Source organism: Pimephales promelas, chromosome 15 (assembly GCF_988280905.1).
Source record: "Pimephales promelas chromosome 15, fPimPro1.hap1.1, whole genome shotgun sequence".
NCBI classification, from domain to species: Eukaryota; Metazoa; Chordata; class Actinopteri; order Cypriniformes; family Leuciscidae; genus Pimephales; species Pimephales promelas.
Window position 1 is genome coordinate 19,345,946 of NC_142783.1, and position 21,692 is coordinate 19,367,637.

Below are 21,692 nucleotides of genomic sequence, written 5' to 3' on the forward strand. Positions count from 1 at the left end.
AACGGCAGTTTCTGTTGTTGTTCGGTGCTGAGTTCTAAACGCTCTTGAAGTCTCTCATTATAATAAACAAAGTATTGAGATTTAGAATGCTGTGTAGAGAGCTTCATTGATTATAACGAAACTTATAACACATTACATTTTCGGTTTGTGTTTCACCAAACCCTACCGATATGCCGTTAGAACACTTGGAATTCAGAGCGAGTTGCATGGGATAATTGTTTGCATAAGATTCTAGAAGGCCACATTCACTGCTATTAAATTGACAAGTGTATGATTTTTTGTGTTCTTTTGTAATCCAAAAAAATAAGGTAATATGGCTTTAGAACAACATCAGGTAACTAAGTAATTACTGAATTTTCACAATCCCAAAGACAAGTTATGAAGGGGTAAATAAGAGTTACAAAGTAAAAGAACACATACTAGCTGGTGTGTTGGGGCCCCATAACTGAATTTGCTTAGGGCCCCACATCACTAAGTCCACCCCTGTGTAGTACATGAGGAAAAGAAAAGAGAATAATTAACAATATAAATAAAAACAATAACAAACAGAGCTGTCTGAAGTGCTGTACCTGTCTATAGTGGTGAAGTCACATCTAAGAATGATGTTTTCTCTCTGAATGCTTTTCTTCCTTCTTCCTTGCCTTGGAAACGTCTCCCTGTTTACACATAAACAGAGAGAACAATCTGTATCAAAGAGATGGATAATTACATCAACAAATCTTTTAGGAATAAATTAAAGTTCAGAATCAATACAATCAACCTGAAAATAGCCAGACACCATCATTTGATAACAGTCTATCACTAACAATTAACAGGAAGTTAATATTAAATAGATCAGTTCAGTTCATGTTATTTGTTCCTGTAGGAAAGCCATTGTGAATAGAGCTGGAAGGAAGGAGAAAAAAAGGTTAGAAGGGAAGGAAAAGAAAGCCAAGACAAGTTGGAGGTTTGAAGAGTTATAGCTGAAGAAACATCAGTTTTGGTATGAACAGAAAAAATCTCAATAAACCTCAAACCCCCACACACATTCACAGCAAACACTTTTGGTTAATACTTCTGGTCTTCAGTCTGTGTGGATATAATGAGGATTTCTGGTATCCAAAACTGTCTACTAAGCCAGTATCATACCAAAAACCTCATGTGCAATCATTATTGTTTTATTATTACAGCACATACACAACTATTCAAAAGTTTGGGGTCAGTAAGTTTTTCTTTTCTTTGAAATAAATACATTTTTAATGATGTTATTCTGCAAGGATTCATTAAATTGATCAAAAGTGACAGTAAAGACATTTATAATGTAAAATTCTAATAAATGCTATTCTTTTGAACTTATTATTACTACTTACTAATTTATTTTTTTAAACTTACTAATCCTGAAAAAAATGTGTCACGGTTTACACAAAAATATTATGCTTTTAACTGTTTTCAACATTGATAATAGCAACAATAATAAATGTTCCTTCAGCATCAAATCAGCGTATCAAGGATCATGTGACACTGAAGACTAGTAATGATGCTGAAAATTCAGCTTTGCATCACAAGAATAAATTACATTTTAATATATACGAAAAAAGAAAATAGTTATTTTTAAATTATAATAATATTGCACAATATTAGTATTTTTACTGTAAAATTCAACCTTGGTGAGCATAAGAGACTTACTGTATCAAAAAAAAAAAAAAACCTTACTGACCACAAACTTTTGAAGCATATGAAATGCTTCTCGAGTAGTTTTCTTCACTGTGTTAATGAATTTCCCATTTCATGAAACAGGGCATATAGTTGTGTGAAAAAGAAAGTACACCCTCTTTGAATTTTTGTTTTTTACGTATCAGGACAAATGAAAAATCATCTGATCGCTAGCAGCAGCAGCTCTTAAAATGGGTAAATACAGCCTCAGATGAACAACAACACATGACATGATATTACACTGTGTCATGGAGAAGCAAAATGGAGAAGCACTGTGTGGAAAAAAAACGAAGTGTGTTTTAATAGCCTGAAGAGCCACCTTTAGCAGGAATAACTTGAGGAAATCTTTATGACTGTATGACTTTTCAGTCTCTCATCTTCGTGGAGGATTTTGGCCCACTCTTCTATACAACATTGCTTCAATTCTTGGGGGTGGGCAATAGTTTATGCACAGCTCTCTTAAGGTCCTGCCACAGAAATTGAATTATGGCCAAGCATCTTCACTTTGGTCTCATTTGTCCAAAGAACATTGTTCCAGAAGTCCTGTGGTTTGTTCAGATGCAACTTGCCGAGCTGCCATGTTCTTTCTAGAGAGAAGTGGCTTTCTCCTGGCAATCCTTCCAAACATGCCATACTTGTCCCGTATTTTTTCCAATTGTACTGCCATGAACTTTAACAATTAACATGCAAACTGAGGCCTGTAGAGTCTGAGATTTAACTTTTAATTGATTTAACTAAATTTTTTTGCACAGTCTGACCTAGGGGTGAATTTGCCGGGACATCCACTCCTGGAAAGATTGGCAACTGTCTTGAATGTTCTCCACCTTGTTAATAATCTTCTTCGCTGTAGAATGATGGACTTCAAATTGTCTGGAAATGGCTTTATATCCTTCCCAGATTGATGTCAGCAACGATTTCTTTTTTAAGATCATTACTGATGTCTTTCCTCCCTGGCAGTGTATTAATGCATACTTGAATGCTCTAAACCAGACGCTAATTATGTCCTGATATGTGAAAACAGAAAAGTGGGTGTACTTCACATGACTGTATCTCTTTTCAAAAATAGACAGTATTGTTAACTTACATCAAAGATATGAACCATGATATTAGGGAGTGGGACATTATCATGCTCAAAGAATTTTTGATCCATTTTCCCAAAAGAGATTTTAAATGTATCATAATATCAATATGCAAGTATCCGGAAAGAGAAAAACTCCACACAGACTGTGCAAACCTCAGCATGTGCAGCGAGGTGGGTGTGGATGTCAGGGACCAGGGGGGCATGGCTCTTCCCCAGGGTGGCAGGCTCTCCCTGTGACCCCATGCCACTCCCCAAGCCCTGGTTTTCAGGAGTGGGAGTGTCCACGCGGCAAATCACCTTTCGAATGACCTATGGATGGGTATTAAAGGTCAGAAGTCATCATGAATACTTGGCATGGAAAACTAAAAGAATGTGAGGAAAAACAGGAAAGGATCGGTTAAGGTTATAGAGGAGTGAGCTGCAAGAAAAATGTATAATGTATGCCTTTTAGTATATAATCTTTGTCTCACTGCCTCTAAATCAGATCTGAAGAGGTAAAGCTAAAAACTACAAGCAACCTAAGGGAGTAAAATATGTGGCTAAATTAGAAATGGATAAGAAAGTAGGAGAAAAAGATAAACAAAGGGAACAATGGAGATACTTTTCTGGTGATGATGTTTCCATCCTCATCAATAAACTGTTCCTCTGAAACTGACTCGCCAGGTATGTTCTGCACCTCCTCTCCCTAAAGCGAGATAGCGCTTAATTCAATATGCAGACACATAACCCAGGACACCTTCAAAAGCGGCACACCACACCTACAAGTATGTTTCCACACACCCAGAGCCATGTGACCCTGCAAGCAAAGCTGGAACTTCAACAAACCGTCATGCCCACCATCACCACCACAAACAAGGCATTCACAGAAATACACCCTTGTATGTGGATATATCACATTATATCAAACAAGCAAAAAGATGTAAACCCAAACCAAGCCCCTGTAAGCACAAAGACACACAAACTAAACACAGCAAGAATCAAGTGATGTAAAAATAAACATGCGATCAAATATCAGATCACACTGAGTTTCTAACTGGACAAATCAGATCCACTCCACCAGCTACACCGAAATCTGACTCTGACCAAAATCGAATCTTAAACCGGCCGTCTTGCAGTTTGAGGATACCTTAAGAATGAGACGTCTACGAAACACTTTAGTGGTGATGGTACGCTCTTCATCCAGCCCAGTCTCTGTTGAGGAGCGCTGCTAATGGATGCATATAAAATACATCTTAATATGTGCTGTATTTGTGTGATTTCAGTTCTCTCATTTAATTAGTCTAAATTGTCATCCGTGGATTCTTTTTTCTGTATTAGGATGTGAAGGATTTCACACATTCATTTAACATGAATTTGTATCTCATTCCACTGCAACAAAGTTAAGAGTCAGTTCATAACAGTTATCAAAGCTAGCTACTATATGGTTCTCTCACCTGGACTTTGTGCTCAGCGATCAGAGCTCCTTCTTGTTTGCCCGTCCCTGTCTTCACGCCACTGGCTGTTTCCTGAGACACTGAGCTGCGGGGCACGGCATTGGAGTGCTCACCATTTTGTCGAGGTTTGCCTGAATCACCTCTGGATGATGATGTCACAGAGTCGCTGGAGTTCTCCGGACTGCAAGAGGGTTGAAATGTAAACAATGCAGCAAGTTAGGGACAAATAACTTGAAAAGATACTGGTAAGAATTAATTAAAAACAAAACCAGAGTTGCCACTGCGTCATCCATCAAGATGGATTGACAAGTTCGCTACACGATACTATAACAGATGTTGGGACAGAATTCTTGTAATGCACAGAGAGAAGCAATTACACAACATTTTATGATGAAAAGGCGCTTTGGTTTTTAACTGTTATACCTAGCGTGCTCACTCACAAAATCAGACACTGCTGCATTTTACACAACACATTTCGTGTTATGAATTATGATACCGCTTAGTTCATTAATCCGTAGGGTTGGATTGCTTTCTCACCTCAACTGAACCACCCCAGAGTTCATTTTCAATCGGGCCGAGACCACCTCGTTCAGGCGATCTCGGAGCGATTGTTTTGGTGGAGATATGAGTGCAATTGCTTCAAATATGCTTAAACAAACTGAACTAACTGAAACAAACGCTCCAAATAAGCCAAGTGTGGAAACACCCTTAGTCTCAATAGACTTCAAACACACTCAAATTCTCAAATTTGATTTGTCAAGATATAATCCCTTTAAGCATAATAGTAACTGTGAAGTACCTGTTGTCCTGTCTGTCCATGTAGTCTGACCCATGGCTCCGCCCTGAAGTGGGCGGCTCCGCATTAACGTTCGATGTCTCAGTGAGCCAGCCTGTGGAGAGCGAGCACATCTCAGACTCAATTTGTTCAACACCTCTCACTACCTCTCTCACTTTCTCTTTTGTCATCTCCTCATTCACTTCCCTCTCCCTCTCTCTGACGTGGCCTCCTGACACCTCCAATCGCTCCTGTCTCTTCTCGGCTTCCTCCTCCTCCTCTTCTCCTGAGCCAGATTCCCTCAGGACCTCTGCCCAGGGTCGCAAAGGGGACGAATCGTGATCTTGGACCCCTTTCAGGGTCACTCTCTCCTGTCCCTTCATGTTAACATTTGGTTCTTCTAATGGTGATGGTAATAATGGTGATGAGGGACTCTTACACTCTTCTTTTCCCTTGTATGCTAGGTCAGTCTGTTCCACCGTAGGGGACGATTTCTGTTGGAAGTGAAAAGACTCTTTTTTCTCATTTCCTTCTCTCTGTTCCCTTTGTTGAGACTCCTGGTTCCCCTGTATATTGTGGTCATGTTCGGCCAGAGAGGGTTGGTCTATTTTTGGGACAGACTGAAGTGATACAGAGCAAACCGAGGGGTTTAGAGGAGGTTCATCATGGTCTAGTGGAGAAAACTCAGGGATAATGTGTGAGTCAGGGTCATATGTGACATCTGCAGGTTGTGTTGTGCATTTGGGGTTGTCGGGAGGGAGCTTAGAGTGTGTATGAGGAGCAGGGGAGAGTATGTGTGTGTGAATTTCTGCAGATATTTCAGAGAGAGTGGGAGGCTGGTTTACAGGTTTGGACAGGGGCAGGTCACAGGGTCTGGATGGGGTGATCCTGACAGACTCGTCCTCATTGTCCTGCACTAGCCCCCAGGAGGGGCAATAAGGGGGAGGATCAAAGGGCAGATCTAAGATTGCTTCAAGATCATCAGAACTAGAGGGGCAGATAGGGGGTGTGGTGGGGTTGGGGTTGGTAGTTGACTGCAGTTGAGCCAGGATGTTGTGGAAACCTGGGTGAGATGATACACAGATGGATGGACATGACAGGACACAATTACGATCACACAAGCACACTCACACACATATAAAGGCGAAAAAATTATAACAAAAAATATTTTCTGATTATTTCCTCAAGCTCATGTTGGTTTGAAACAGTATTCGTTTCACTTTTTACAAATGAGTCTTTGTGCAAATGTTCTTTTTTCATACGATGATGGATTGAAACAACATGAGAAAGAGTAAATATCAACAATTTTCATTTTTTGGTGAACTATTAATTTAAATGTAGACAGACAACCACTTAAGCCCAACTTGAAGAGAAAATGCAGTTTTAGACAAAATTTCAAAGAGCTCCAGCAGACACACAGGCCAACAAACACACAGTTAATACACAATGACAATGAAACCGATTCAGATTTCCAAAAACAGAGGGCTTGTGATTGCACATACACAACCATTCAAAAGTCTCTTTTTGATCTCTTTGATTAATAGTTTTGTTCACCAAGGGTGCGTTAAATTGATCAAAAGTTATGTAAAGTTATTCATAATAATACAAAATATTTCTATTTCAAATCAATTCTGTTATTTTAAAGAACAAGTTTCTACAAAAAATATTATCTGTGTTAATGGTTTCCACAAAAATAAACTGTTTACAACATTGATAACAATAAGAAATGTTTCTTGAGCAGCAAATCAGCATATTAGAATGGTTTCTGAAGGATCATGTGACACTACAGACTGGAGTAACGATGCAGAAAATTAATCTTTGCCATGACAGGAATAAATTACATTTTAAAATATATTCAAATAGAAAACTGTTATTTTAAATTCTAATAATATTTCACAATATTACAGTTTTACTGTATTTCTATACATGCAGCCTTGGTGAGCATAAAAGACTTTTGAACAATATTTATGTGTATATGTACGTGTGATCTCCCCATAGTAAAAGAGCTATGCGTGTTAACTTTGACTTTAAAAAATTACAGCATTAGAGTTAGCATTATAGTCTAGAATAATAAAAAAGTGGGTGTTATTTGTGTTAGTTGGACACTATTACATATGCTGCATAACTGCAAAGAAGCATAGTCTTAATTTCATAAACCAAGTTTCCATCCAGCTTTTGCACAATCGAAAAAAGTGAATATACATAAAGAAAAGTTTTCACAAATAATAGGCCATTTTTATTATTAGGAAACTATCATTATGAAATCTCTAATCAGAGGACAACAGTGATGTTGACAGGACTTCATGTAACTGGCTTTGTGAGAAAAAAAAAAACATGGGTTACTTTGGACACATGGCAGTTCATTTGTCCTGTATGCAAATTTTAGGCTCCATAAAAAAAAACATTTGCATTTGTCATGTAGCCTAGGACAGCTTCTGACCATAAAATTAAAACAGACTTACAATTTTATTAAATGTTTTATTTAGTCAGACACAAAAGTGTCATTTGTGTATTTGTGTATTTTATTTTTTTATTTTTATCATCACTGGAAACTCCAACAGCCTTTCTTCATTTAATAGATTTCCCATTTTTATTTTTGACAAGCTGCATAGATTTTCAAGATGCAATAGCCTATTTTCCACATCAATTTTAAACTGAATTGTATTTTGTTTATTAAATGTTGATCTGTGTTTTCACTAATCATCACTAATATAGCTGCTGTTAATTTTTCAAACTACTGCTCTACTATTCTCTTTTAAACTATAGGTATAGGTAACCATTTTGAAGTGCTAAACCATTTTCGCAAAGAAAAAAAACTTGGATGGAAACCTGGCAATAGTCATTGTCAAGATGTGTGTTGCAACTCAATATGAGGAGGACTCAAAATCTGGCTAAACAAAAATGACGATAATTATGTCTCTTCAGAGGAAGAGCTCAAAAGTAGAGGAGATAGGACAGAGGGATGGAGTGGTGAGGGGTGGTCCTGGGGGCACGCAGGGGCAGTGACAGCAAGCACAAGGGGGGTAATGGCGTGGGCGGTGGGGAGAAGAAGACGAGACACAGGCAACGGGATGCACAGAGGGAAGAGAATGGCAGGGTGAGGGAGAGAGACAAATTCTACGTGCGGAAATGGGAGATCCAAGAGAAGGAGTGAGAGAATAGAGAGAGAAGGAATACTTGAGAGGAGCACATGGGAAGAGAGAACTGGATGATGAGCCTTGGGCCAAATCAGGATACAGTTGTATGTGTTGTGTGAAAAAAAAAAAAAAAAAAAAAAAAGAACATGCAAGTTAGAAAGATATGGCAATGACTTTGAATGAGAAGAATGAACGGGGGTCTGGGAGGGGGAAATGAGGGATTGTACTGGGGGAGAGGAGAGGACATGTCATTTTGTAGCTTACAGAGGGGGGCATAGGAGATTGTCAGGAGACGACGACTACGGAGAGAAGGATGATCTCCTTCTTTCTCTTCTTTTTCCCCTCTCTCTTTTTATCCCTTGCTCCAGGGCAGGGGAGGAGAGGAGAGAAGGATAGATGGAGGAGGAAGCAGATCGACAGCTTGAGAGGTAGAGGACAGCTGAGTCTTTTAGCTGAGGCATGCGCTGTGGTCCAATATGTAAAAAACAGCTGATATATAACACTCTTAGAAACTAAAATCAAAACAGCTTCATCAGGATACAGCTGATAACAACATGCATTTGGTTTAGAAGTAACTCTTTCCTGTCCTTTCAAAAAACAGAATTAATGTCATGGATGAGAACAGTTTGTTTTTATGTTCCACTAGGAATATTCTCTATGGCATTCATTAAAACTGTAAGAAAAGTGTGTACATGTGTAACAGGAAAACAGTTTCGAACGGCCCTTCCTACACTTCTTGAGGCAAAGCATCATGCTGAGATTGCTTCACGCTACATGACCATATACATGCATGTTCAAACCAGGTCCATGCATATGGTGTTGGGAGGAAGGGAAAGGGGTAACAGAAATGAAGAGTCTCTGAATACAGAAAATCTTTCAAATAAAAGAATAGTAAGTGATTCAACACACTGTGTGTGTGTGATTGGGGCCTTTAAAAAGATGCTTGTGATCTGATCTTATATTAAATGTGCCAAAGTCAATGTCTGAATGTAGACTTCAAGTGCAAGATAGTTTCTATTTGTGGCCCATCTGTGATTAACACTTTGGCAAACTGCACAGGGAGGTTGTAGAGGAAAAAACACAGGTGACAATAATAAAGGAATGAGTTGGGGGGGTAGGGGGTGAGGTCAGGTGGGGGGGGGGGGGGGGGTCAGCTAGATGGGGCTAAACTTTACCATCCGCCTTTTCCTGGCACACAGCGCTATCATCTGCAAAACTTCTGGTGCCTGAAATGTTACCATAGTCAAATATGGGCCCTTCCAGCAGAGTCACAATATCCATCCGGCTCACTTTAGTCAGGACCGCCGTCAGTGCATCCGCTAAGAAAAAAATGTAAGTAACTTAATTTTATATGGTTAAGAAAGATATTACAAGAACTTCACAGTATGAGAAAGAAATGAAAAGAAAGAAACGAAAAAAAAAAAAAAAAAACAGGCCAGGAGAGATGGATAAAAAAATGATTCTCACTTGTGGCATTTTTCCCATCCCGACTGACCCACTTCTTAAGGAGCATAAAGCTCTGGGCTGTGAGAGAGTTTGGGTTCTCTGTGCGAATGTGGTTTATCTCATCTACAGAAAAATTCATCTCTCGAGCCAGCTCTATAGAACAGCAAAACACATCATATTATAACTAGCATCATATAACTAGCAGCATCTCTGCACAGACAGCTATTAAGAAAAAAATGATGTAGAGACAAATTAGTAATAAATTAACAAACAAAGTTTGTTGGAGATTTTATGTTTCTGACCTTTAAATAAACACTTGAAAATGTAATCAGAATCTGATATTTAGAAATATACAGTGAAGTAGTATACTGTCAGATGTGAAGAATTACGACTGCACTACAATACCAGGCACAGGCACAAGAGGGCACTACAGCAGTGCATTGTTGAGGATTGTTTCCCTTTGATTATTAGTTATCAAATTATCATTTGAATTGCTTCTTAAATATTTAAAGTTTCAAAAGGACAATAATAAATAATTAGCACAATGTTAAGTGGAATGTTAACTCAGTCACAGCAATCTTTGTCAGTCATAGCGAGTCCCACCTGTCCAGCTCAGACCCAGGTGATCAGCCACAATGGCCATGCGAAGGTCTGTTCTCTCACAGGGACTCTGTGGACCTGTCATGACATACAGAACATTGCAAACATGTTACTTATTCACTTCAAATGAAAATTACAGATGACGTCCTTCTTTTCTGGCCAAAACAAGGAAAAAAATTAACAAAACTATTTTTCTGAAACAGAGACTATGTACAGGAGTGGAAAAACTAAGAGACGTTTTTAGAATAGTACTGTGTTTGGCTAGAAAAGGAAGAACAGACAGATGGTGAACTACAATGTTCCAGCTACACAGTTGGTGCTCTGATTGTATATGTAAAACCAATTTTCTACAGAATCTATGCAGGCAATAACTATGAGTTTATACAATGATATAAAAATAAAAACAACATACCGGTAGTAACAAAAAAAAAAAAATAGATTTTGTTGAGATGAGGCATGCAGACAACATAGTATTGTACATTTTATCTAACAAAGTTCACAAACACTGAAGCAGATATAAATTCCTCCACAACGTTTGTTTAACCAACCCAGCACAGATACACTGTTCAGTGCCCCACCTCTTATTATGATAAATTATTTGTGGAAGGTAGGGGAGAGAGAAGGGGAGATCTGACAGGGACAGATACAGTACGGTACAGTCACACAGCACAGTGATGAGAGAATGACAAGAATGACAGCTATTGTTCACGCCACAGGCAATCCAATCAGTCACAAAGGCTCATGCAACTAAGGATCAAGTAAAGTTTTCAATAAAGTTTTACAAACTAGGCTTGATCTCCGCGACGGGGGGCGACCTGCGAGCCCCTTCGTTCTTACTGCCCTCCTTCCCTCCTCCAGTCCGCTTACTCCTCCTCCTCTCACTGCCCGCTGCCCTTGTGACCTTTGTCCTCGAGGGTGTGACCCTTCGGGAGGAGCCAGCGGAGAGGGAGGGCTGGGACTGAGAGGGGTCCGATAGTGAGGTGCTTCGTGATGTGCTGCTGTCCTCTTCCGATTGCGACTGCTCTCCCTGTGTCTGTTTCTCCTCGTCTGAAAGTCGATCAGCCACCTTTATTGCTTCTCCGCTAACATTCTTTAAGAACTCAATTGACTGTCTACACACCTCGCTAAAGTTGCCCCTACTTGCCTCGCTAACCGAAACACCAGAAGCACCAGATGACCTCTCTTTGAAAGGCAGCCTGGAGGGAGCTACTTGTCGGACTGATCTCTCTGAGTCTGTGGGCTTGCTTGACCTTGGAACTACCTGAGCTGTGACAGCTGAGTTAACTGCACCATTTCTTTTGATGTCCTTGACAGGAATTCTAGACTTGGGCTCAGGCGTTATGGATGTGGGATCCACTTTCCTTGCCTCTGGCCTCACAACCTGCTTGGGCTTTTGCTTTCCTGAAGTGTGTGTGTTAAAACTGAAGCCTGCTGCCTTGACTGGGAGTCTAGACTTTTGCTGCCTGTTCTCTGTGACTACTTTAGTCTGATGACTTTGAGTGCTAGCTTTCTCCAGTCTCTCCACAGACTCCCTACAAAACTGAGCTTCTATTCTACTAGCTTTCTGTAAGGTGGGTTCAGAAGATGACTGCAAATTGAAAACTACACTACCACACTGAATGTAGTTGGCCTGCACATTAGAGCACTCTAAGTTATTGTTGTTATTGTAGTTCTCTGAGGGGTAATCTTTTCTGCCGGTTGGGGGAGAGTTAGTGCTATCAAAGTGACTTTTAGATAATTGAGACTCCATGCTAATGTATTCCAGCATCTGACTGTCTGAGGACTCAGTTTTAACATCAGTCAGTTCAGCTGAGCCAGGGTCTTTCTTTATAGTAATGGAAGCTGCGATGCCCATCTTAATGGGGGTGCGTAATTTGGGGTCGACCTTGGAGGCTGTGACAGTGCATGAGGTGGTGTCAACGGATGGAGGTGCTTCCAGGCAGTCAGCACTGCCCTGCACTGCGCTGCCTCTGGATGGTGTTATATCTGTGGTTTCCTCTACCTTCCCCTCTACAGCTCTTTCCCCTGCCTTTGAGTGAGAGGTGACTACCCCCGCACTTCTGCCCCCTTTCCCCTTGTCCCCTGACTGCCCATCTGATGTATGCTCACCAATCTGGAAAAACTGAAGTCTCTCTTCAACAAAGTCCCTCTTGCTCATGTCAATAGCACCACTGCGGGTCATCTCAAACATCTTGCCCTCATGGAAGGGGAAAGGGTTGGGCTCACTAGTTGGGGTGCTCTCATCTGTTGGGGTTCTTGCAGGAGTGGTATCCGGCGTGGTGGCTTGCGATTTGTCGTCCACTGACAAAGCACAGGGTTTTGGATCTTCGTCTTTGTTTTTAGCATCAAAAGCTCCCTCCTCTCCCACATTACCAGACCATGGATCAAAATCCAAGCCTTTAGTAGCCACAGTTTTAAAGGTGGTGTTTATGCCCTCCTCTAGTTGGTGCTGGAAATAATTGTCTGCAAAACCTTGTCTATCAGGGTGTCTTCCCTCCAAAGAATAGATTTTATCCTCTTTCCCATTGTTTGATTTTTTCCCAGATGACCGCTTTGTTTGTGCCTTTTCCCCTGTTTCCTCATTTGGCAGGCTCTCCTCTTCAATCACTTCAAGTTTACTCTGGCTGAAAGACCGATCTCCTGCTTTTCCCTCATTCGACATGCTGGATGTTTTAGGGTCACTCAGTCCATCATCCTCATCTTGTAGGTCATACCCATCAAGAGAATCTATCTCAGTGGCATCTGTATCATGGGAAAATTCAGCAGTTGTTGCTAAAGAGCAATCAGTGATAGATTGATCATTTCCATTCTGTTCACATTCTACCTCTTCTCCTTTCACAATGCCATTGATACCTGACTCCTTGTGATGTGAGCCGTTTCTCTCTGGTTTCCTGGGCTTAACACGTTTCTCACACTCCTCAGCCATTTTGAAGGTGTACTTCTTAAGGGGGGCAGGGTGAAAAACAGATTCATCATCACTAGAGTCACTGTTGTCAGCTCCAGGTGGGAGAGGGGAAGGAGGCTGAACTCTGATTATTGGGTCTGCAAGCAGATGCCTGTCATGTTCCTCTTGAAGGTTTACCTCAATCATCTCTGTTTCTGCTTCTGAGGAAGGACATGACCCCCTCTTTTCAGGGTCACCATGTTCAGTCTCTAAAGGTGGTGGTGGAGGGAACTCGATGTAAGCTATGCGTTTGTCTTTTGATCTTTTTCCAGACGAGTCTTGTTTTCTTTTTGAAGATTCTGATGATTGAGTGGCAGGTTTGGCTTTTTCTGCTGGTAATTCCTTGAAAATGAATGTCTTCTGCTCCTCTTCCTCAGACTCCTCTGGGATTGGGCTAGGCATGCCAGCTATGGAACCAATGACAGGCTCTGGTGCCCTGGAGTTCAGATCGTAGCTGACCTCCTCTGATGTAGGCGTCTCAGGAGTTACCGGACTCTTCCCTGAACTGTCTATAATTGTCACCTGTTCTAGCGTGTCATCTTCAGGGCTTCCCTGTGGAGATGGCGGCTGTTTCTGTTTAACAGAATAAAACGCTCCACGTGTTTCATGCACTGTCCTACTCTCGTGGCTTACTACTTTTTTGTATGTGCTCAGCTGTCCAGTAGCAGTTTCTTTCTCATACTGTTTACCCACTTGAATGCTGACATACACAGGAAGAGGTTTAATGTCCGCAGTGACACCTGGGGTCACTTTTTCAATATACTCAACTTGGTTATCATCTACACCATTACAGACAATATTAACAATCTGCCTACTAGAATCTGAGTTCCCTACAGATGACAATTCACTAGGTGATTTGCTGGCACCTGAATTAGGGTGCTGTCTATTTCTGGCTATGTGAGACCCTGTTCTTTCGGATTTAATGGAGGAATCTAACTTTAAAGTACTACTTTGTTGATGATCTATAAAACTAGATGACACCCTAACAGGAATTTGTGATTCCGAGTTTTTTTTTAGAGCACCGTTGCATTTTTCAGCATTACCTGGGTCTTCTCGAATTACCAACTCTGTGTAAATTATCTTTTTAGTTGTTTCTTCTTTTGTAGTATTTCCATCACTCAATGAGTGCTGCTCATTCTGTGTGTCATCCTTTTGCCTATCATGCACTAGGGTATGTGTGAGCTTTGTCTTTTGGCCTTTCAGTTGCCCATTGCCATGGTTTTCCCAAGTTTTGTATATTTTCCTGTCTTCATTGACAATTTGCTCCTTACTGTAAATGTTTTGGTGATGTTTTGGTGAAGAGCTATCCGACTTATTTCTCTGTCTGTCAATCTGATTTTGGGCAAATGCTTGAGCCTTTCTAACATTATAACTATGGCCACCCTCACTATCTTTTTTGAGGCTTCTCTCATTCTCTGAAGATTCTGTTGACTTTGGGAGATTCCCCCCAGCAAAAACTTGGTAAACTGGTAGCTTACTTTCCTGCAGCTTCCTTACGGGGGATCCTGAAGTTTGTCCCCATTGTGGACCTTTATCTTGTTTCTGGGCCTCTGATTCAAATTTCATTCTTACTGAGCTAACCTTAGATGATGAGGGTTGGAAATATTTAGATGATTCACTTACACTGCTAGCAGATGAGCAGTCGCCCTTTTTTGGGTCATCACTGTATTGAAGCAAGACCCGTCTTTCAGGACTGCTTGGTAGACTGGCACATTTTCTGTCCTGGGATCCATACTTATCCCTAAACCTGTCTCTGCTCCAGTCCTCTCCAGTCCCTCCATTTCTATGAACTGACCTCTCTGGGCTACTACAAGTTGAGCTGGGCCCAGAACGAGTCTCCCTTGCATCTTGTCTGCGATGCTTCTCAGGGGATTGAAGCTCATCATTAAGTTTTTCAGTTTTATCACGAAAGAATTGCGAGACTTCACTAAGTTTTTCCTCTGCCTCTTTGACAGTTCGGTCTACTCTATCCTCATATTTTTGCTTCTCTCTGCTTTTATTCTGCCCGTCCTCAGAAACTCTCATCCAAATAGACCTTTTTGGACTATCAGGATCAGAAGCATACTGCAACAAAGTGAGTTTGTCATAACTGTCATCATCTGATGATCTACCTGACATATCAGGCTTTAGCATAAATTCTCTAATAGAGCCACCTTGTGCTCTCTCACCATAGTATCGAGACCGGTCAATCACAGATTCGTCTGAGTCTGAATGGGATGAGTCAAATTTTTCTGACAGGAGCATTTTCTCTGCAAACTTGTATGATTCTCCCCTAGTTTCGGATGATTCATCATCATGGTACTCCACTGACTGCTGACTAAGCAATTTCAAGGTCTTATCATTCTCCACAGAGACAGGCATATGTATTCTGGAGTCCAGATAACAAGGAAGAGATTCTTCAGCTTCTATGTTGTCTTGTTGCTCATTGCCCATCCTGTTTTGTATTTCTTTCATGCCACTTTTGCCCTGAAATATGTACATTTCCTTCTCAGGGTGATTTTTTGTTTCTCTGATAATTACTTCAGTTGGTTCAGCTTTGTTGCCTTTCTCAATGTGAACCTCAATGATGCGCTCGACTTTGGGCATTGGGTCTAGAGGCCTAACAGATGAATTTGACCCTTCACTGCTGCTTTTGTGCTCAAACAGGCCTGTTAACTCTCTGGAAGGATCCTTTCCAGACTGGAAGGCCTTCATTATGTCTCGTACAGACATGGTTTCCTCCATCCTCTCAGATATAGCCTCTTTAGCAGGAGGTTTGTGGTACACCATTCTTGTAGTTGTTGTTATGTGAGTTTCCTCTTTGACTCGCATGCCTTTGCCCATCACATCATCCTCTGCATTGACTCTGGCTTGGTAAGCTTTAACTCTTTCTTTGATAGACCCACCAGGTGATCGGGGCTCAGTGTCTGCACAACGCAGTGGAGGCTTTGTCATTCTAGCATCTTCCAATGCTGGGTCCTTAGGATCGTCTGGATGCTCATAGCTCCGTATGACATGTACAACCTCAGTGCGTGTTTCAGTGATGACAGGGGGAATCTCCTGAAAGAGGCCTTTGGGCCCCATTCCCTCAGCACTTTGGGGAGCTGAGGGGGTTCTCTCACTGCGAGTCTCAAATCCACTGTCGGAAAGTGGACTCTTGTCTTGGTCATGGGAAACGTCATCGGGGGAGTCCAGTGCTATTTCAGGACCAAACAATGCATCAGCTAACTTTGAAAATTCTTTTTCTGAAGGTGAAGGGCGCATGTTAGTTGGAGGCATTTTGAGCTTGTTCTCCTGTAATGCCATTGCAGGTTTCAGGACACGTTTCTGTTTCTCCTCTCCTTCTCTTCTTGCTTCCTCAGTTCTTTGTTTAGCCTCTACTATTTTAGAAAGAGAGCTTGTGCCAATGTCATTAGTTAGGTAATCAACAACTTTAGCAAGATTAAAATCTCTGTCAGATACTGGTTTTGTTTTCACTTGAGGGGCTAATGTTTCATATCGAGGGGGGCATCTCCATTCATTTTGTTGATTATCATCTATGTCATCCTCTGGGACATCTTCTATTTTGCTGTTTTTAATATTTGCCTTACTCTCTCTCAAAACATCCTTGCTAAGAATTTCGCTGACTTTGACCAGGTCCTGTTTTACCTTCTCTACGATCTTGAAAGGCTCCTCATCGTCCACTTTATGTTCCTTAGAGTGACAATGATAACCTTTGGAGCTTGAATTTGTATCAGTTTGTAAAATTGCAGACATTCTGATTAGGTCCTCCTTCATGTCAGCAACATCTTTTAATATCTCCTGACTGTTCGACAGAGGGGATGAAGAGTTCGCAGATTTTAGTGTTCCTGGGGACATGTGCAGGGGAGTCTTGACAGGAGACAGAGTTCTGGCAAAAGAGGACTGAGTCTGGGTATTAACCTCTTGGGGCATGGCCTTTCTGGGGGACAGGAGAGCAGCTGTTGACTTGGAGACTTCAGGGAGCTTTTTAAACTGGTGTTCTGGTAAGACATTTATAACAGAATAGACAGGAACTGTAATGGTGCTGGAAGTTACAGAAGTGGTAGAATTGGGAGGGGATCTGAGGGAGACATACAGTGAGTTGGACCCAGAGGAACGGATAGACTGGTAAGAGGATGAGGGAGTGGAGGACACTGACTTTAGAGTGCCGTAGCCAGCAGAGCAGGAATTAAAAGTTTTTTCCACTTCATCAAAGGCTGCATTCACATTTGTTGTTGCTGCATTTGTTGTGGCTTGAATTCTTTCCTGCAGGGTGCTGGTAAGATGGGTTGTTGGGGAGGAGGAGCGATATTTAGTTGGGGAAACTGTCCCATTGATCAGCGCAGCTGCTGTAGTGGCTGAGCCGGATTTCAATGGTGAGGAGAGGGACGACAGGAATCCTCTGGCAGAGGCATCAGTGTTGGTTCTGATGGAGGAAAAACCAGGGACAGTTTTAATGGGGGAGCAGGTTGCTGGAGGGTTTGAGGTTACAACAGACTTGTATGGCAAACTTGAGCTGTACATGTTTAGTGAAGACTTAGGTGAGGCTGGAGGGGTCATAGAAATTGAGGATCTTTCCAGCAAGGTCCCGCCAGATGCTACTGGTGAGGTCCTGGCTGAGAGCCCTGTGAGGCCTTTAAGTGAAACTGGGTCAGGGGAACTCTTCCCTGGAGAGGACAGAAGGGTGGGGGAGGCTTGGACTGGATACTGAGCACCTTGAACAACAGTCTTTATTGGAGAGGAGATTGTTCTGTAGGATCGAATCGGTGATGCAATGTCGCTGGCAGATTTGATGGAAGACGCTGGTGAACCCCCAATGATGGATTTTATAGGAGAAGCAGAGTTCACAGACCACACCGACCTCAGTGGAGAGGCTGAGGGGGTGTTGGATGAGGAGCTGGAGAGGGAGCCAAAACCAGACTTGGTCTGGCTGGGGACATTGACGGGAGAGCTTGTCGCCCAGGCCTGGTAGGTGCGCGTCGTAAAGACAGGCTTGTAAGCGTAGCCAGAAGGCTGCGGCGTGGTTTTTGGAGTGGTGTTATGGCCTCTTTCAGCTGTTTCTAACATAATCAAATTAATAAAAGTAAACAGAAATAGTTAAATAAGAGAGAAAAGAGAAACAAGATTTAGTCAAGGAATAAATCCAGAAACAACCAGTAGAGAAAATACTGAAAGTGTGGAGGCTTTTGACAATGGAGAGCTAAGTGGGAAAATAAAGTAACTAATGCCTGTGATAAATGGGTGGAGATGCAAAATGATGGTAAAATATCAGCCACTTAAATAAGATAACAAGCTCTAAATATTCAGAAAATATGTTCAGATTTTAATTGGAAAACAATATAGTTTTCCAATTATAGTCTCTTCATTTATACTTAGGAAAGTACCAGTGCTTTGTAAAGAGTGCATTTAATTCAGTCAATAGGATTTCGTAAAGAGTAGATTTAGATTCAGTCAATAGGATTTATATCAAACTAGATCTGTGTAATAGGCCTATGTAATTTTTAAATTACAATCGATATATATATATATATATATCGATCCATTTCCATATCCATATATATCCATATACTGTACACAGTTGTGGACAGCATGAATATGATGATAAATCAAAAATGGCTGTAAAGAATAAATCTGCATTGTTTATCCTTTTGATCTTTCATTCAAAAAAATTTGCAAAAATCTAACCTTTCATTGAAGAAAAAGAATTGAAAATGGGGGGTGAAATCACATGATAATAATTATTTGATAACAGTCGGGGAGCCAATACTTATGACCAGCGTGTTTTGGAGAAAAGCATTTATTTCACTTTCAATTTTTTTGAATGAAAGTTTAGATTTTTGCTAACTTTTTAATGAAAGATCAAAAGTATAAACAATGCAGATATATTTTTTACAGCCATTTTTTGATTTATCATCATATGTATATATTCATATATTTAGCCATCATATTAATCGGGGGTAACATTAATGCTGTCCATATATATATATATATATAATTTTTGATCATATACCACTCATTCTGACCACAACTATATATATATATATATATAAGTACCGCTGCTAGATCTGTGCATTAGGCCTTGCAAGTGTAAATGCAGACCTGCCACTTTTTATTAAATAGTTAATATTAAACAAAAATGACAATAAAAATGATAAACTCACCGATCACAGCTGGGTAACTTTAATACATTTAATATTTACATTAATAATTACATTTTAAAATAAAGGAGTGTGTTAAATAGTTAAATAGCCGATTAGTTAAATATTTATGAATACCTTATAAATCTGAACAATTACAAGGCAGTTTTAACAAGTTACAAAAAAATACATCCTAAATAAATGAACAAGCAAGTGGTAAAATACTGATATTGAGTTCCATGGCTTTTTTATCATGAGCAATTACAAGAACTGTCAATAAAACAAGTTCTTTTGAAAACAATACAATAAATAACAATAAAAAATAATGATGGGTTTATTCAAAAACATAACAGGCAATACACAACCTGTGTAGACAATGTGGTAGCAAATGATATAAAATGTCAAACAATGGAAAAAACAACACGCTACAAATAATAAAAAAAAAAAACATAGCAAAAAGCAAGCAAACAAATGTAATTGTTTATGACTAATGTACACAGACATGATATACTGGCAGTTCTGTTTTTGAAAATGGTAAGATATGAGATTATTGTGCCTTCATATACATGCCTGTATCAGATGCCTATGTATGTGTGACATGTATGATTATGTCATGCTGATGTTTCAACAACAAAGAAAATGTAGGACTCACTGGATGCTGGATCGGCCAGATAGCTGTAGCGCTTTCGCAATGCTAATGAGGCAAAGGTATGTCGTCGATCTTTGTCATTCTGCAATAACAAAAGTAAAAATCCTATGTAAGAACAAAGTGACAAAAATCGCAGAAAAAGTGGCTAATTACTATAATTTCCTTTTGATTGTTTTGAAAGTACTGTATCAATGTTGGCCCAGATTTATTTTTGAAGGAATTATTATTTGATGTGGTGCATTTAATTTAGGATATCAGTAAAACATTCCAATCGCTTCAGTTTCTGTAAGGAATGCAGTGCTACATTTCACTTTGAAATGCGTTCTCCTGAGAGAGGCTCAACTATGCAAGCACTGCCCATTTGCTAACAGTGTGAAAGGTATTTTCCAGTGAAACTGCCTAATTGCTTCACTTTGAAATAAAATGAAATAAAAAACAAAAATCAAATCTGCAAAAGAGAAATGTGAAAAATGTTTCCAATAAGCCACAAAAATAACAATGCTTTAAATCTACTGATAAACACAAAAAGGAGGCATGCACTTTTTGCCTGACCAATGACCTGGAACAAAAGCTTTTGACCAATCACATAAATAAGCGCATGATCACATAAGCACCACACTAAAGTCAAAGGTGGACAAGTTATGAAATATGTACCTCATCATCAGGATCTGACTCCATTTCCTACAATTTCCCACGATGCATTGTAGCAATACATAATGGAGAGGCAGCAGCCGAGGATGGTGAGTATGTGAAGATGGCGTTGAAAGAAGAGGAGTAAGAGAAAAGGAGTTTAAAGATGACAGTAAGAGAGTGGAAAAGGTAAAAAATGCAGATGCAGATAGATTAAAAGAGAGCAAGACAAAAGGAAAGGCAAAATAAAGTTACAGCTAAAGCAGCAACACAAATAGCTCTGTGACAATGTATAATAGTCCAAGACTCTAGATAACACTAGAGGAAATGTCACAGAATCATGTTTATGTATGTTCTTCTTACCTTCCTGTGAGTTGGCAGTGTGAAGTTGAGGTTGCAGATTGCACTCTGTGGCAGGCCTTTTGCGGTTTTAGGTTCTCTGAGGAAAGATATTCTCCCACATGGCTCTTGGCCCATATCTCTGACCTACAAAATCCATACACACATATAGAATGACAAAAAATCTTCCCACCGAATTCGTGGGATCTGCTGTGTCGAGATCACATGACCAGCTAATAATAATTATTTTCTTTAATTTAATTTATCCATTTTGAGACCTACTGTATAGCAGGAATCAAATTTGAAATTAGCTTAAACAGTTTAAACATTTGTTATGTTATCCATGTTATATTGTGAATAAAATATTGGCTCGTGATCTGAAAGTCTTTTAGTTTTCACTTTATTCAAATTTTTAAAAAAAACGTCCCAACTTTTCCAGAATTCGGGTTGTACATACACCTTTAACTTACTTTGTATCTTCGATTTTCGCATTTCAAAATCCAGATTTAACTGTTTAGCTGATTTACGTTATTATACTCGTTTAGCGAAATTCTGTATGTGCATCTTTACAGTTTTTTTTTTTATCGATTTGACATTTCTCCAAATAATTGTGGTTGCTCTCAAAACAATTAAAAGCAAACTAAACACTCTCTTGTTTGCGAAACAGTTCAATTTTCACAAGTCTAAATATCCATACTTGACATGCTTGTACCTCAACTTTAATATGCTGGAAGGAACACCAAACAAATACAAAATATCACTCCATTTGCTCCTGCTTACCCTGCAGTTTAAAAGATGTGTATGGCCCAAAGACAGTATTGTGTGACACACAGCACAGCACATACTGTAT

The 21,692-nt window shown here is 40.1% G+C and overlaps 1 protein-coding gene across 15 annotated transcripts in view; it reads right to left on the reverse strand.

Annotated features, from left to right (window-relative positions):
- Positions 1-21,692, reverse strand: part of ank3a (ankyrin 3a) — an 82,542-nt gene that overhangs the window by 2,671 nt on the left and 58,179 nt on the right. For 12 of the 15 annotated variants that reach the window (XM_089120298.1, XM_089120296.1, XM_089120293.1 and 9 more), the window contains 13 exons: positions 20,867-20,989; positions 20,528-20,554; positions 19,877-19,955; positions 10,951-18,147; positions 10,168-10,242; positions 9,586-9,717; positions 9,294-9,437; positions 5,006-6,044; positions 4,207-4,387; positions 3,900-3,980; positions 3,375-3,458; positions 2,927-3,082; positions 570-656 (listed from right to left, as the gene is read on the reverse strand). In XM_089120298.1, the coding sequence (XP_088976424.1) occupies positions 594-656; positions 2,927-3,082; positions 3,375-3,458; positions 3,900-3,980; positions 4,207-4,387; positions 5,006-6,044; positions 9,294-9,437; positions 9,586-9,717; positions 10,168-10,242; positions 10,951-18,147; positions 19,877-19,955; positions 20,528-20,554; positions 20,867-20,989 (9,381 nt within the window). In that variant the 3' untranslated portion in view covers positions 570-593. The remainder of the gene's footprint in view (positions 1-569; positions 657-2,926; positions 3,083-3,374; positions 3,459-3,899; positions 3,981-4,206; positions 4,388-5,005; positions 6,045-9,293; positions 9,438-9,585; positions 9,718-10,167; positions 10,243-10,950; positions 18,148-19,876; positions 19,956-20,527; positions 20,555-20,866; positions 20,990-21,692) is intronic. The other 3 variants (XM_089120300.1, XM_089120299.1, XM_089120301.1) reach the window with 3 other exon arrangements.